Source organism: Cystoisospora suis, assembly GCF_002600585.1.
Source record: "Cystoisospora suis strain Wien I chromosome Unknown contig_3942, whole genome shotgun sequence".
Classification (NCBI taxonomy): domain Eukaryota; phylum Apicomplexa; class Conoidasida; order Eucoccidiorida; family Sarcocystidae; genus Cystoisospora; species Cystoisospora suis.
Window position 1 is genome coordinate 16,385 of NW_027156737.1, and position 15,010 is coordinate 31,394.

At 48.8% G+C, this 15,010-nt stretch overlaps 1 protein-coding gene across 1 annotated transcript; it reads left to right on the forward strand.

Moving 5' to 3' along the window:
* Window positions 1–88: 88 nt before the first annotated feature.
* CSUI_007459 (chloride chloride channel family protein) lies at window positions 89–14,140 on the forward strand. The gene is made up of 8 exons (XM_068067604.1): window positions 89–2,096; window positions 2,626–5,453; window positions 6,281–8,587; window positions 9,262–9,602; window positions 10,152–10,487; window positions 11,071–11,177; window positions 11,797–13,164; window positions 13,940–14,140. Exons 1-8 carry the CDS (start codon window positions 937–939, stop codon window positions 14,118–14,120), a joined length of 8,628 nt encoding a protein of 2,875 aa, XP_067920422.1. The 5' UTR covers window positions 89–936; the 3' UTR covers window positions 14,121–14,140.
* The last annotated feature ends 870 nt before the right edge of the window (window positions 14,141–15,010 follow it).

The following is a 15,010-nucleotide window of genomic DNA, read 5'->3' on the forward strand; positions in this document are numbered from 1 at the left end:
ATGTACATGCACATTTTCCCAGGCATCTTGACTCAAAGAAGCCGTCTAGGGACATATCTCCGCGTCTCGCGGCGAGCCGATGGGCCTTGCTGCTTCCAATGAAAAGTACTTCACAACAGCTTGGAGTGCTCCCCTCACGACTCCCGTGTCAAGATGAGTCACTGGTGGGCTGAATATCATGGATGGGGTTTGTTTCCATCATACTTTTCGTAGTGATGCTGCGGAGCGAGACGACGCTTTCGCCGCTCCGGCTCACGTCTCAACGAGAGAAAACAGAAGGCGAGCTTTTGTGAAACGCCGCGATTGTGTCTGATTTCCGATGTGCCTTTGCAAAGTGGCGCAGTCTACTTGCTACTGCCTCCCAAGCTGCTGAGGCGAATGCATTCTCACACTTTACCCAGCGTTGTCTTGGGCTCCCTGGTCTCTGCCGTGAAGACATCCGCCGTGGCTCCCGCCATATGAGCACTGGGATGCAAGAGCACCAAGGCAAGCTCTACAGAACTTGTCTCAGAATGCGTAACACAGATGCCATTTTTTTGTTGTACCTTGTACTCTTCAAAACCCTGGCTTTTCGGGATGTCGAGAAAACTCATCATTCCGGCTTTCACTTTCGGTTTCTGGTTCTGTCTGCTCACAGGGTGTACCTTGTGCCTTTCTAAATGCCCAGCGTCTCGCTATCCCACGTAAAGGCCATTTCACCGAGAGAGGAAGCAGGAGGGTGTCTTCCTTGCAATTTCCTCTCTGCGCTGGCGCATCTCGGTCTCCGAATTAGTTCAGTGATACGTTTGAAGGAAACCATTTCTCTTTTCAGCTGCTCATTGAAGTCATGCCATATACGGCCCTGGTCACCGCAGTTGCGCTGTCTTCTTGACAGTTCGAGTACCTCTCGGTCAGTCCTTTGCCACGCACGCCTGCTCGGTTGCACCTTAAAGAATCATGGCACTGTTACACGAGGCCGAATCCGGAGAGAATGGAGAGGCAACCGTCCGAGAACATTTTTCGCGTACAGACTCTCCCTCTAGAGGCTCCGCACGTCCACAGACTAGGGGGGAGCATAGGCATGATAGAAAGGAACAAAACCCGAATGGGAAACCCCTGTCTATCAATCGTACTAGGGAGTCTCTTCCGTCTTCTGCGTCTTCAACCTGTCAAGAGCAGGACCACTGCAAGTTTCAAGTTGGTTATCCTTCCTTCACAAATGTAGACGACCATGACAAGCTATCGGTGTCTACCCCCTCTGAACAGAAGGCTCCGTTCTGGTATTCGTCGTCTTCTGCCGCATCTGATACATCTCCGATATATCGTGGCTTACCTGTCTCTGCTGAGCCACCGCCGAAGCATGAGTGTAAGCTCCCTTTCTCGCCTCCTGGTGATGGACAACTGGACAGCTCTGAAAACGATGGTGTTCCTTTTTTCTTTTCTCGGTCATCTGTTTTCCAGAAGGGGAATGTCGATTTCCATGTTTCTACGTCTTCCTTTCTCCCTCGTTTTCTCTCTCGGAAACGTAAGGAAATCTCCGGGGCGGGAGTAGGTAGATCTTCAGTGTATATACACTGCGGAACACAGCACTCTTGGGAAGAAGCCTGCACAATGAATTCTTCGCAGGGAGTCTCAAGTGGACGTGTGCCTCTACCGTCTCGTACGGAGAGGCATCCGTCGTCATCATTCTCGTTGTGGGAAGTTTCAATCTCCTCTGGTTTTCCTGGCAATGCGCTTCCACCCACTCAACGTCAAGTGTACGCACACCACAATACCACGCCAGGCTCCTCTATGTCCCGTCTCTACACATGTTTTCGAGGCATTTCTCTGGTCTGCTTCTTGCCTATTCTTGTTATCCTGGCCTTCACAGTACGCATGACTGTCTGCTTGTTTACAAAACTGATCTGTTTTCTCCGGAGGTTGCTTCTCTTCTATCATCCTCGTGGTTACCGGGGAGGCAAATTTGCCAGAGCATTCGAAGTCCTAGAAGTCTGGATTCTAGCGGCTCTTGTTGGAGTGTTAACGGCATACTCTGCCTTTTATATACATCATACTTCTAATTTCATTGGAGATCTTCGGTTCGGGATATGCCGAACGTTCTATTGGCTTGACAGAAGGTAGGACAACTTTCGCTTTCTTTCCTCGGCTTCTAGATGTAGAATTTCGTTTTGTTTGTATCCTTGTTTCTTGTCCACACAAGAAACAAGCGTCAGAATGGCTCTATAGACATCTCCCTCAGCAGTGCCTAGAGATAAAGGTTCTCCTTTTGTATCTCCATTCTATCATGGCTGGTACGCAGCTGGTCTATCTATCTATCTATCTACGTAGTGAAAGCCGTTCCGGTGTCCACTTTCTTGTGAGAGTATGAAGCGTTGTTCTCCAGGGAAAAAAACTATGTTTCTGCTCTGTCATTGGGAGATAGCGGTCTATAATCCCTTTCTCTCCCAAAGATGCTTCCCACGCAACATTAGAAGCTGGGCGCGGATGTGCGCTGCGTATACATCTACTCCACCAGCGGGGGTCTGAGGTGTATGTGGATCCGAAAACTGAAGAGTCGCCTGCGTCCCCCCCCCCACCGGCTTCTTGGAGCTGTACAGAGATCGAGAAATTGGTGTGTTATTTGTTCTCTTCCGTGTCACATTACAGGCACTGCTGCGGGTCTCAGTTTGCGGTGGATTACTCCGCCAACGCTTGCATGCCTGGTATCCTCTCCGGTACATGGGAGACGGCATCTTCCTCCCGTCCTACTTTTCCCCTTCCTTCTTCTTTGTCTCCATCGGTCCCCCGTGGACCTTCTTCTTTGTTTTCTTCATCTTTCAGTTCCTCTTCTGTCTCTTCTCCTGTCCCGCCTTCGAATTCTATTCAATTGTCTTCCAAATCACCTCCGTCAACTTCGTCAACCGTAGCAGCTGCACCACAGATTTCTCCAGGCCTGGAGACCTCTGCTCTATCAGACTTTGTAGGGAAATCTGAAGAAACGAATTCGTCTAAAGTGTCCTCGTCCGCAGGACAGTTTTTGTTTTCCTCGTCTTTGTCATCTTCTACCGACTCTTCAAGCGCCTCAACCCCGGGGAGCTTTTCTCAGCCAGCCAATGTAGGTAACGTGTCTCGCGAGCTGTCGTCTGCTTTCTCCACAGTACACCTTTCTGCTTCTTCGTCGCTGCGGGCTTCTTCGGCGTCGTCCTCTGCTTCCTCATCTGACGGTGGGGAACGTGCCCCCCCCACATCACAGGTCCTCATTCAACGTGACGCACCTTCTACTTCTTCCTCGTCGCTAAGATCTCCTTCATCGTTACATGGGTTCGCGGGTACGCCGTTGTCTTCTCCCAGTTCTGCTTCCACTCCTACGGTCCCACCTTCTTTCTTACCTCCTTTCTCGCAGTGTCTCGACTCGTCTTGTTACCCGTCGTCCTCGGCGCCGGCACACCCGCTGAATAATTCAATGCCTTTTCTTCTCTCTGAGCCAGCATGGTATTCATGGGCGGTGTTTCTCTTCGGCCCTTTTCAAGAGTCTGCTCCCGTGCCTGCTCCGCGTACCGGCCTCCCTAGCAGTCCTTTGTCTCCCTCTTCTTTGCCCGACACGACTTCATCTTCGACAACTGTCGCACCTAGTGGGGGAAGTAGGCCGCTTAGCTCAACCGCTCGTGCGGGCCGTGATACTTCCGCTTTTACTGGGGACCCTCCACTGTCACTACCCGTGGAGACCTCCTCGTCAGAAAGTCTTGCGTTATCCCCGTCTACATCATTGGTGTCTACACTCGCGGGAGGGAGAGTTTCGTCAGAACAGAGAGTAGTTGAGACCACTGCTTTTATCTCAGGACAACGCACCTCTCCAAGCGGCGCTGCGTCGCTTCGCTCTTCTACGCAGAGCCATGCCTCAAATGATTCCACTGGCGTTTTTTCTTCCTCGGCCCCTGGAAAGGAACATTCCCTCAATCACCGTTCAACGGAGGCGTCTGCGCCTGACGCTGGTACATTGCCGGAGACCTCAAGACCACCTGCTGAGTCAAGAGCATCATCGCAGTCTGGTCTCCGTGTGAGCCCGGCGGTTTCTTCTTCTTCTTCTTCCGGAGCCTCATCAACAGTGTTCGAATCAGGGGCATCAGGAGCTAACCAATCCACGTTGCCGGTCTCTGGAACGACTCGTCCCCCTTCTGCTTCATCTGTAAGTGCCACCGTAACAGTCGACTCATCAGTTTCCTCCCAACCCCCAGCTTCCACAGTGGTACCAGAAGAAGAAGGCTCCAAAAGCGGTAGTCCCAGCCCGTCGCCTGGTGTAGATTCTACTTCTTCTCCTTCGGCTGAGGTGTCGTTAGTCTCCCCGGACTTCGTTGCTCACACCTCAGATTATCCAACCGCGTCTTCATCGTTGCCTCGCGCAGCTCCTCTGGACTCTACAGAGCCCACGAAAGGACGGGACGCGACGAGCGTGGGTGGTAGTTCTCTACCGACTCTTGTTAACACGCCCATGCTATCGTCGTCAACCAAGTCAGTCTCTACAACGAAGGACAGCGATGGCTCCTCACTAGTAACTGTTCCCGTACAAGGGAAGGGGGTGGATTCCTTCGTAAAGAATAGAGAAAGCCAAGATGGTGGAACTGGAGATGAGCGTTCAGCAGGCGTTGACGGGTCGGTGTCACAAGGCACTTCACCTAGGCCAGCCGGCCAACTCAGTTCAGTTACGTCTGATCAGAGGCGGCCTGTGGAGGGGCCATCTGGTGAGCGCAGGAAGACGGGTTTGTCAGTGTCTCTGTCTGAAGACAGGGAAGGATCCTCAGAGGTTGGTTCTGAGAGTGCGTCGGTTTCGCAGAGCTCTTTTATAGGTCCTTCCCGTCTTCCTCCATCTCCCTCTGATTCTCACTCGCCTCTTCTTCCTGCTTCGCGTCTGCCGTCACTTTCTCCTTCTCTCCTTGATCCTTCTCCGAGTGTATCTGCGCCTGAATCTTCTGCGCCGGTGTCACCTTCGCCTGCTTCACTTGCTTCGGCCTCTTCTCTGTCATCTCCGTCTTCTAATCTTTCTTCGGCTTCTGCTCTTCCTTCTCCTGTTCCTTCTCCCCCGCCTTCGGCGTCTCCTGTGTCTTCACCTTCGTCTCTCGAGAAGACAGGAGAAGGAACGCCTGTTTCGAAGGGTGAGGGAGAGCAGTCCACAGATCACATGGGACACGAAGAAGCATCAGAAAAGCTGGGCGCGTCACCATCTTCTTCGCGTGCAGCTGATCTCATTAAGAGTTCAGCTAGGTTAATATCAGCGGAAATGTTCCTTGGAGGTTTGGATGAGGGCCAGTTTTGGGGCTCCGTCTTTTTCAGCGATCTCCTTGCGGGAGTGCGTACAGCTGCCCTTACTGTACAACAAGCAGCTGTGTCAGCAGCTCGGGTGTTCGTTGACTTTCTTTTCTTCTTTGGAGTCACCGTTGGATCCGTTGTTGCAGCTGCTTGGATCGTCTGCACCTATGCCCCGATCGCTGCTGGATCAGGTATCTCATGCAACATCATTCAGCTACATGCGAAGGTCGAGGGAGTGATTTTCATCTGGGCATAGACCTTGTGTCCCTATGTTGTCTCCCTCACGGTTTTCCCCTGTAGAGATATTCAGCGAGATCGCGCACATTCCCATTTGTAGTGATCTTTCACACTACGAACTCTCTGGAGGGATATCTCTCTGTACTGCAGACTAGACTCAGTTTCAAACTGATATTTCACTCCGTACACTTCTTCGTACACGCACCATGGCTCTTTACTCCAGTTGTGTACCCTTTGGTACCAGAGCGTTTTTACAGGCATCCGCAATGGCTCCTGTACGGCATACTACCTTCTCGTCAGCGTTGTTGTGGTTGTTTCTCTCCTTACTGCTAAAAGTTCAAAGCTTGTCTTCGTTCGTCGACTTGAGGTTCCCAATTGAAGGCGTCCTTACGTGTATCCGTCTTATATGCTTACAAACCATGTTTCTTAGGCGTACGTGCTCGCGAATCAATCTTGCGACAAGAAGAAAGAACAGCCTGACACTCTTGGGAGAACCCAGTCCTTCGGCGTACCTGATCGTGCCTTGACTTGTTTTAGTGATGGGGAAAAATCGAAGAGAGCTCGTTTCTTTTTACCTCTAACTACCCGTTTACACCTGACATTCAAGCTCAGATTTCATTCCTAAGCACAGTTTGATACGGTTCTGATTCCCGAGCTGTACGTACAGATGGGACGACATCACCACGACTATTTTCGTGCGGAAGTCTTCAGTTACGACAGCTTTGTTGTTTTACGCTGTCCGCGTGTGTGTGTGTGTGTGTGTGGCTCCTGTCTTCTCAAGGCATCGCAGAGGTCAAAGTTTTGCTGTGTGGATTTCGTTCGCTATCGCATGTGCTCTCGGCTACTGTTCTTATTGTGAAGATCTTGGGGCTTTCCTTGGCTGTTGGTAGTGGCTTAGTTCTAGGTAAAGAGGGTCCTATGGTGCACGTAGCATGCTGTTGGGCTCATCTTCTTCTTCTTTTCTTCTCTCCTCCCTCTCCCTCTTCTCCCTCTTCATCTCACCCCGCAGCCGCGGCGCTGAAACCACAAGGAGGAGATCAAGAAGCAGACCTGTCCGATCGTAAGAAAGTAGTTGACTTGATGCTTGAGCGGAGAACAAGCATATCAAGCAGTGAGCAGAGAGACAATGGAGATTCTCAGTTTTGCTCTTCTGGCGAGTTGCCTTCTTCTCATGAGGCTTGTTTTCCTTTCGAAGATTTTTCCTTGTCTTCCTGTTTGCCTTCTCGTAAGTTGAAGGTGACACCTCCTTCTCCTTCTTGTGATTCCTTCTCGTTCTCCTCTTCCCCTGGCCCAACCCGGTCTTCATCAGCAAACGCTGAGTCTGAAGCGACCTGCGCTGCTGCAACTACATTTGACAATTGCCCCACAATCTCACATACTCACACTCTCGATCCACCCCTTCCATCCTCTCCTCCTATCAGTTCTTCGCCCCGTGTAAGGTCATCTTCCAGTGTCTTACCCTCTTCACGTACTGAGCCATACAGTTCCCGAGATCCAAGCACCCTTGCTAATGAAGAGGCCCGACGTCCCCCGTCTCCTGTCGATTGGACTCATCCCGGAGACACAAGTTCGACTGCTGACCATAATCAGAGCAGTCTTCTCAGTCCGTCTGCTTCTTTCTGCCTTCCGGGTGAAGAATCGTCTCCGTCTACACTCGCTTCTTCTAGAGAGATGCCCAAAGAATTCTCTTGTTTTCCTCATGCGACTGAGCCTCCTGAGTCTGTTGGTCCTTCTTCTTCTTCTTCCCGATTTTCTTCTTCGTTCTCTTCCACCCAAGAAAAGAGACGTCTCTTATCTCCTAAACATCTTCCATTTTTCTCCTCATCACCGTCTTCGCGTATCAGAACACTCCCTCCCCTCATACAGGAAGGCAATTCTCGTTCTCCTTTTCATCACCCGCATGAAACATCCACCCCACAAAACTCAGCAACTTCACCACCTCCCTGTGCCAGCATCACCTCTCGCTGTGACGGGCGTGTCACATTACCACGTGGCTCTTTTTTCCAGCTCTCCCCGTTGTCTTCTCCTTCTTCCCCTCCGTGCACTCCTCATCCGGCGTCTCCTTTCAGTTGCGAACCGAGTCGAAATCGAGAGCAGCACGTCGTCAAACCGTTATTAGCAGCGGCAAGCGCTGCAGGGATGAGCTGCGCTTTTGGAAGTCCTATAGGAGGTGTTCTCTTTGCACTTGAAGAGATGGGAGCATCGGATCTACCAGCCTCTTGTTTGTGGCTCTGTTGTTGTTCATGCGTGTCAGCATCGATTGTCTTACAAATTCTTAATCCTGAAAGTCGTACAAGTAGTTTCACCCTCTTTTCTTCTCATAATAATGGAGGAACCTTTTTACCGTTTTCATGGTGGAAAGAAAGTGTCGCCTTGTTTAGGACTTTCGATCTCATTGAACTTCTCCCGTTTGCTTTTCTCGGTCTCGTCGGTGGTTTGATAGGCCCTGCGTTCATTTGGGTCGCTCTTAAGGCGGGCAAATTACGAAAGAAACGCATGCACGGGAAGAAAGTCGATAAGCAAGAGAATGAGAGAGATACTATTAGCAGTAGTAGGAGTATACCATTCTCCCAAAGAACACATGAGAGGGGACGTTCTCCTTGTGGTCCTGTCGTTAGGGACCATGCATGTGGAACTGATGGAGGGCGATCACGGAGGATGACAGACAAAGCACAAAGAGACTTCTTGAAAGAGGACGACAGGAGTGAAGAGGAACGTTTTGGAGGGAGCGGGGAAGAAATGACTTGGAAGAGAAGACACGAGGAGAACGAAGAAGCAGCAGTGGGAGTGATCGGAGGAGACAGAAGAGGGGGTAGTGCCGTCATGAGGGAAGGCGTAGAGCATCAAGGAGAACAACAGGAGGAAATAGAACAACGTGAGAGCATGAGAAGTGGAGAAGAAGAGCAAGGAGAAGAAAGTTGTGGAGAAAGAAGGAGGAAGAAGGGATTCATAGGATCGATACAGTGGTGTTTCAGGAAGTATTTGCTCCAAGGAGGTCCTGTTGTTGACTGTGCTGTTGTAGCTGCATGCACAGCAATTGTGAATTTCATACTCCCCATGGCGGGTGCTTCGTCTAATGATCTCCTCGGTACGAAGAAGAGAAACATACGAAGGAAACGGTACAGATGGATGGAAGACGATCTCTTCCGCAGATGGCTGGCATAGAATGTAGTCCAGGTGCTGCATCTATATATGTCTGGACTCATCGATGCGCGTTACTTACCATATGGCTTTGTATGACAATCCCACACCTATTCCTTGTAGCAGGATCTTCTCACACATGGGAGTGCTCTCTACGCCTGTGGTGCGTCGGTTGCTACATGGTAACACGGTAGGTCTGTTACGTGTACTCGCATGCAGATGATTGTGTACTGTGCTAAGTGCTAGCCAATGAACATGACGGACGATGACACTGGACCAATTTCCTAGCGCATCCTGTACAGAAAGAACGCAACGGACTTTACAAGCAGGCTCTCCTTTCACCCTTGTTCCTAGGCACCCAGTCTGTCTTCTTCTCCTTAACTCATACGTATGTATATATTTATATATATATATATATGTCCCCGGAACTGTCAAACCGATCCCTGTATACACACATTCATCTGTCTGTCCCCTCTTGGTTCTGTTCCTAATGCTTTTTATCTGTCCGTCGTATATATATGTATATATCTATGTATATACATGCATTGGCGCGTTCTTCAAGCTTTCAATGGTTATGTACCGTCTCATGCTTTCCTTTTTCACTCTTCATGTTGTCTTCAGAAAATCTTTTCTCGCGTTGTTCTTCCAGTGGTACATCACCTACTGGAGCAGTCGATCGTTTTGGCATGTGTAAGGAGGTTTCACCTCCCTTTCTGGAGAACCTGCAGAACACGACCGATCTCAACTTCTCTCCTTCAGCTTCTGACAGTCATCACCCAGCAGTGACAGAAAATACTTCTGTCATTCCTTCCTCCTCCTCTTCTTCTTCTCTTTCTACACCCTATCGTCTTGATTCAGGTGTCTTATTCGAGCTTTCTCTTGTTCTCGTCGTGAAATTTCTCCTAGCTGTCTTCACATTCGGACTTGCTGTCCCAGCTGGTATCTTTGTCCCCGCTCTTATTGTAAGTCGTCTTGGTCTTCCTGCTCAACAAGGGATGCGCATTCAAGTCGGTTATCGGTCTTACTTCCGTGTCTTACCACTCTTGCTACTAGAGATATTTCATACGTGCGTCGTTCTAGGCTGCCTGTCGAGTTACGAGTGCGAAGAGGACGTTAAGCACTTATATGCTCGAGGGCAGTGAAAGGAAAGGAGAGAAAGGTTCGTTGCTTACTCTTTTTGTGCAGTCTTAACAGTTACTTCGAATGTATATACAGAGACACGTTCACCAAAAGTGGATCCTGTTCTTCGTTGTCTGTAAAGAAAGGACGGCTGCTCAAAGATAGGCATCACGTTCTCATCTAAGGGGTAACAAGATGCATCTCGTTTCTTTTTTCGAATCCATGGATGGATGACGGGTAAGGAAAAGGAATTAGAGCACCTAGACATCCTACACCCGTGAGCTTTCTCGATGCGAATCTATCTATCTATCTATCTGCCATAGCTTACCTTCCCTACACACTGGTTTCTTTCTCTCCGATTTGTTTTGGTATCTCCGTCTGCGCGCTCTCAGATTGGATCTCTCTATGGACGATTAACTGGACTTCTCGTTCTTCAACTGAATGAAAACTATCACTTTATGTCTCTCGATCCCTCTCCTAGTAACTATGCTCTTGTAGGAGCTGTCTCCTTTCTCTGTGGTATCACAAGAATGAATTTATCTCTCGTTGTTTTGATGATGGAGATCTCCGTCCAAGCATCTGGAGCTTCAAATTCATCTGCGTTCGGCGTTCCTTTTCTCTTAGCGTTGGGTATAGCTAAGGGTGTCAGCAGCGCGATCTGTGGATATTCGTTGTACGATGGTCTTATTGTATGTAAGGGCTATCCCTACCTCTTCAATACACATGAAGTAAGTTCAAGCGCGACATGTGCGTCTCCGACAACATGCGCACCTAGCCATCCACACAGATCTTGACCCGCGGAATCGATAGTACTCAGATCGTACTAGATACAGAGAGGGCGACTATAATTCAGTTGAGGTGCCGCACATAATCCTGTGTATGCATTACCATCGCATGGAATCAATCACTCAAATCTTAGTGTACTACGTGTCCCTATCATTTATGTATATGGCTGTATATATAGACCTCGTTGTCGTCATTTGACAGACTGTACTCCTTCGAATGGATTGCCACATAGATAGGCCCGTGTGTACTTTCATTCTTCCTTCTTTCGTGTGTCTCTATCTCACCTCCTGTATTGTACAATACGTATATACACATCCCGTGTATGGTATGTACATGCGATGTCTTTTGCTATGCGTAGAAGGTATAGATATACATCTTGGTGTACCTTATTTGACTGGGATACAATACAAGGAGTCTAAAGATAGAGACATCTTTTCTTTTCCTCCTCCTCCTCCTCCTCGTTCTCCGTGCTTTTTTTCTCTTACTTGGCTCCCGCTCCCGTTTGTGTCGATACATAACTGGTAGGTTTCCTTCTCAGGATTGCGGGCAGAGGATGTGATGCAGAAAAACGTGAAAGTTCTTATAGCCTCGGAACGACGGACAATCTCAGATCTTTTACATATGATTCGAAGGTACGAACAACAAATACACGTATCCGTTCATTCCAAGCGTCCTATCAGAGGAAAACTCCTGCTTCTCCTTTCTTTAACCCTGCGTTGACATATCGTTAAAAGGACAAAGAGTCTGTTGAACCCGTCCAAAGCGTTTCGGTGATGCCAGGTTGAGTGATGTTACATGCTTAGGTTTTTGGTTGCATTGATAGACACCGTGTGCAGTTCCATTCCCTTCCTGTATATGTACCGATTGAGTGACACAAGTCTTCCTTCTTCTTCATGCTAGCATGTAATAGGTGCACAGCTCTCGCTGTCTATGCGTTTAAGTCTCCCTCTGAAGAAGCTCCTGGCTAGACGACGACACAAGTACTGAATGGTTGTCTGTCGCAGACATTGAAGATAAATTGCTAAAGAGATACCGACACCTTTTTTTCAGGCAAAGAGAGAAAACGATGGGGTGGGAGAGAAAGTAAAAGACGAAGTGATGCAGGTGATATAGCTGGTGACAGTGAAACTGTTAAACGTATGGGATGACTCTAAATTCATGTGTTCTCGTTTGACGCTGTTGTGAAGAGTGTGTTGAGGAAAAAAGAGAGAGTAAAGAGTTGACGTCGGACTTGGTGTGTGTGTTTCTTAGATATCCATACCGAGGTTATCCTGTCGTATCCGATGCGCATCAGTCCCGACTTGTTGTGGGATATGTCAGCGCACATCGCCTTCGGCTTATACTAGAGAAATTGTTGGACAGTAATCACCCTTACTTACACGCGCATACGTGTGTCTCTTTTGAAAGCCTCATCTCTTTAAGAGGAAATTCCTTTTCTTCGTCTTCTTCCTCTTCATCTGCGTTTCACTCTAGCTTGGGTTCGTCTCTCCCTTGTGATTCTTCTGAATCGTCCTCTTCTCACCCCGTCCGAGATACCTATACGAGGGGCTTTTCCCGTGTCTATACACCAGGTACAATCCTTCTGGTGTATAGACCCCGGGAGGGGGGACGAGAAATTTCAGAGCCTTTACTGCTTGAAGCATCGCTCAGTAATCCAAGCGTATCCGAAGCAGGTATACGAGACTTGCCTTCTTGTCTCAGTGCATCTTCGATCCAGGAAACACCCACAGAAGACGATCCTGTCAGCATACCAGGAAGACATCGATCTTGGCGAGATCTGTTCCTCACTCTTTCTCTCAATAAATTTCGTCGTCGGAGCTCCTCAGCCTCCTCGACTTCCGTTGAGCTGCGTCCCCTTCGCACTAGGCTATCATCTGGCTTGTTCCGGAATGCCTTATCTGTACGCAGTGACGCGTATGCTAGACGCGAATGTTGTTTTCAAGCAAGAGATGTCAAAAACCTAAAGAGAAAGAATTTCAGCAGAGCTAAATCGCATCCTCGTCCCACTCAACTGTTCGATCACCTTGCATCACAGAGGAATTTTCTGCTTGAAGCGGATAGAGAGTGTTCTATTCAAGGCAATGAGAAGAGAGAAAGTGAGGACCAGACAACAGAGGGGTCAGGTGTATGTGGTTCAAACAAAGAGAATACACGAGTTGGCGGAAGTTACGCTAGTAGTCCTTATATTAGGGGTGCTAGAAAGGAGGAGACCCCAGTCGAGGATGATGAAGAAGCGGAGATACCAAAGAAACCGGGAAGCAGAAGGGAAGATCTTTTGGGAGATACGGATGAAATCTCTAGAGCAGATCGCATTCGTGCTAAGGAAGAGACGTTACTACACGTGAAAGAAGGAGACGAGGAACACAGAAAAAAAGGCGGAGACAGACAAGTGCTAACAGAAGAATTTGAGGAAGGGAATGACTATTTAGGAAAAGAAGTCGAGCATGTAGTAGATATGGGTCTAGCACAAGGAGATGAAGATGCTCATGAGAATTGTATGGAAGCTTTTGATATCCGGGTAGATATATCGGGAGTTGCCATAGAACAACAGCCGCTTCAGCTACCTCCCGAGACTCCTCTCATCGATCTCTACGGAGTCTTCAAACAAGTCAAATGCTCGTAAGATATGTAACTTACCTCCCCCTTGGAGACCTCCTGTTGATGTGTGTCATTCCTGGGCCGTCTTGTACTCTCTCTCAGCCTCTTCTTTCCAAGTGGGCAGCCAACACAAATGTCAATTGTACTGCAGGCTTACATGTGTATCTATTTCTACATCTGTGGATGTACACTGACACACATACGCGCCTATGCGTCTCTCATGCAGGCATGCAGCTGCTGTCCCTTCTGATAGAAATGTTGCTTTTGAATACGCCTGACGTCACTCACCGCTTCTATTGGCTCCCTTCTACCCGAAGTCAAGCTGTTTGTACAAGGGTATGTCTGGCTCCATGGAGACGCAAGCTATCTAGTACTTACATACGTGTACTTTGTACCCTAGCGGACATACACCCACGACCATTCTTTTACTAACCCCGTGGTGAACAGCGTAGGGGGAGAGTGAACAGTACACTTGCCCGGGGGCTGCGTCTCTGCTCTCTACGACAGGAGAGCGGGCGTCACGGTGCCCCTCCTTCCGTCTGAAACAACAGACGCCCTTCGACGGGAGCCGGCATGTCATATATATACATACACTAATAGTATGTATACCGGATTCGCCTCGTAGATGCTTGAGATCGGGAGTTTGGTTGTTTTTGCGCACATCGAACAACGACACCGTTTTGTCTGTAGTGTCCCAGCAGGTGTCTGTACACGTCATGGTGGGCGATGGGGTGAGAGCTGAGCGAATGTGAGAATTAGCACGTATTACTTGTGTGTCTCGTTTTGTTTTCTTTAGGGTATGTCTTCTCACACGTTATGGGCGATTGTGTGGCTTGATAACGAAGAGCTCATTCGTTCCTTACATGAAATTCAAGCACTTTGCTCCAGACGCGTCACCCCCTCCTAAAGAAAAGAATTACCACCATCCTGCGTCAACATCATCGTCGCGGCAACTTTCTCCGAGAACTCTTGCATGACCTTCTACTTTCTCCACGCCTCCTTTTCGCGACACAAGAACGCGCGAAATTATACGTATCCATAGTACTCCGTCAACACTATTTTACTGTGTGAATGAATGATGTCTGGTAGGAAGAGGGAGGTACGGGTGTGCGGTCTCTGCCAGTGTCTCCCAAGACGTTCACGCAGTGTAGAAAAAGAAGTGAAGTGCATCTGTCGATCTACACATCTGTATGCACAGACTGACTGTGACCAGGTGTGTGTCTATTCTTTCTCTTTCTATAGACTGCTACTACGTACTGTCTCCGGTAGGCGGAGTATGTTGGAATTTCCCCAGGAGTGTACGTGCCGATTCTTTTTGTGTGATTGCTGAGACAACCAACCACGGGTGGAAAACTGATCACCCTCATTTCATACATACATGTGTGTATCTGCCTAGATAGATAGGTAGACACCTTGGACGGCTTATATCCTTATGTGTGGTAACTCTTCCGTTTACTCGACTCCCGCCCCTCTCTCCGCTTCCTAGTCCTTCCTTCCTCGTAGCGAATTTGACGTGCGGACTACTGATCCAAGGGGGAGGGAGGGGGAAGAGTCAAGCCGAGAAGTTTGTCTTCTTTGTCGATACTTTTCTCCTCTGTGTTCCAACAAGTATCCGGCCTTCCCGTCCTCCCGAAGGTATTTCTCAACTTTTGATGAAGAGGCCTCCTTCCTACTTACAAGAAGTCCCTTCTTCGGCATACAGTACTACTCTTGTATGTGAAGAAGAGAGGGGGAGACACGTACGATACGAGGGAGATAGGATGGATAAAGAGGTAGAGGACACCCTGAGTATTAACTTCGAACCCAGTATCACGAGCATATATGCATATACTTTTTGAATGCAAGTCCGGAGGAAAGAAGAACGGGG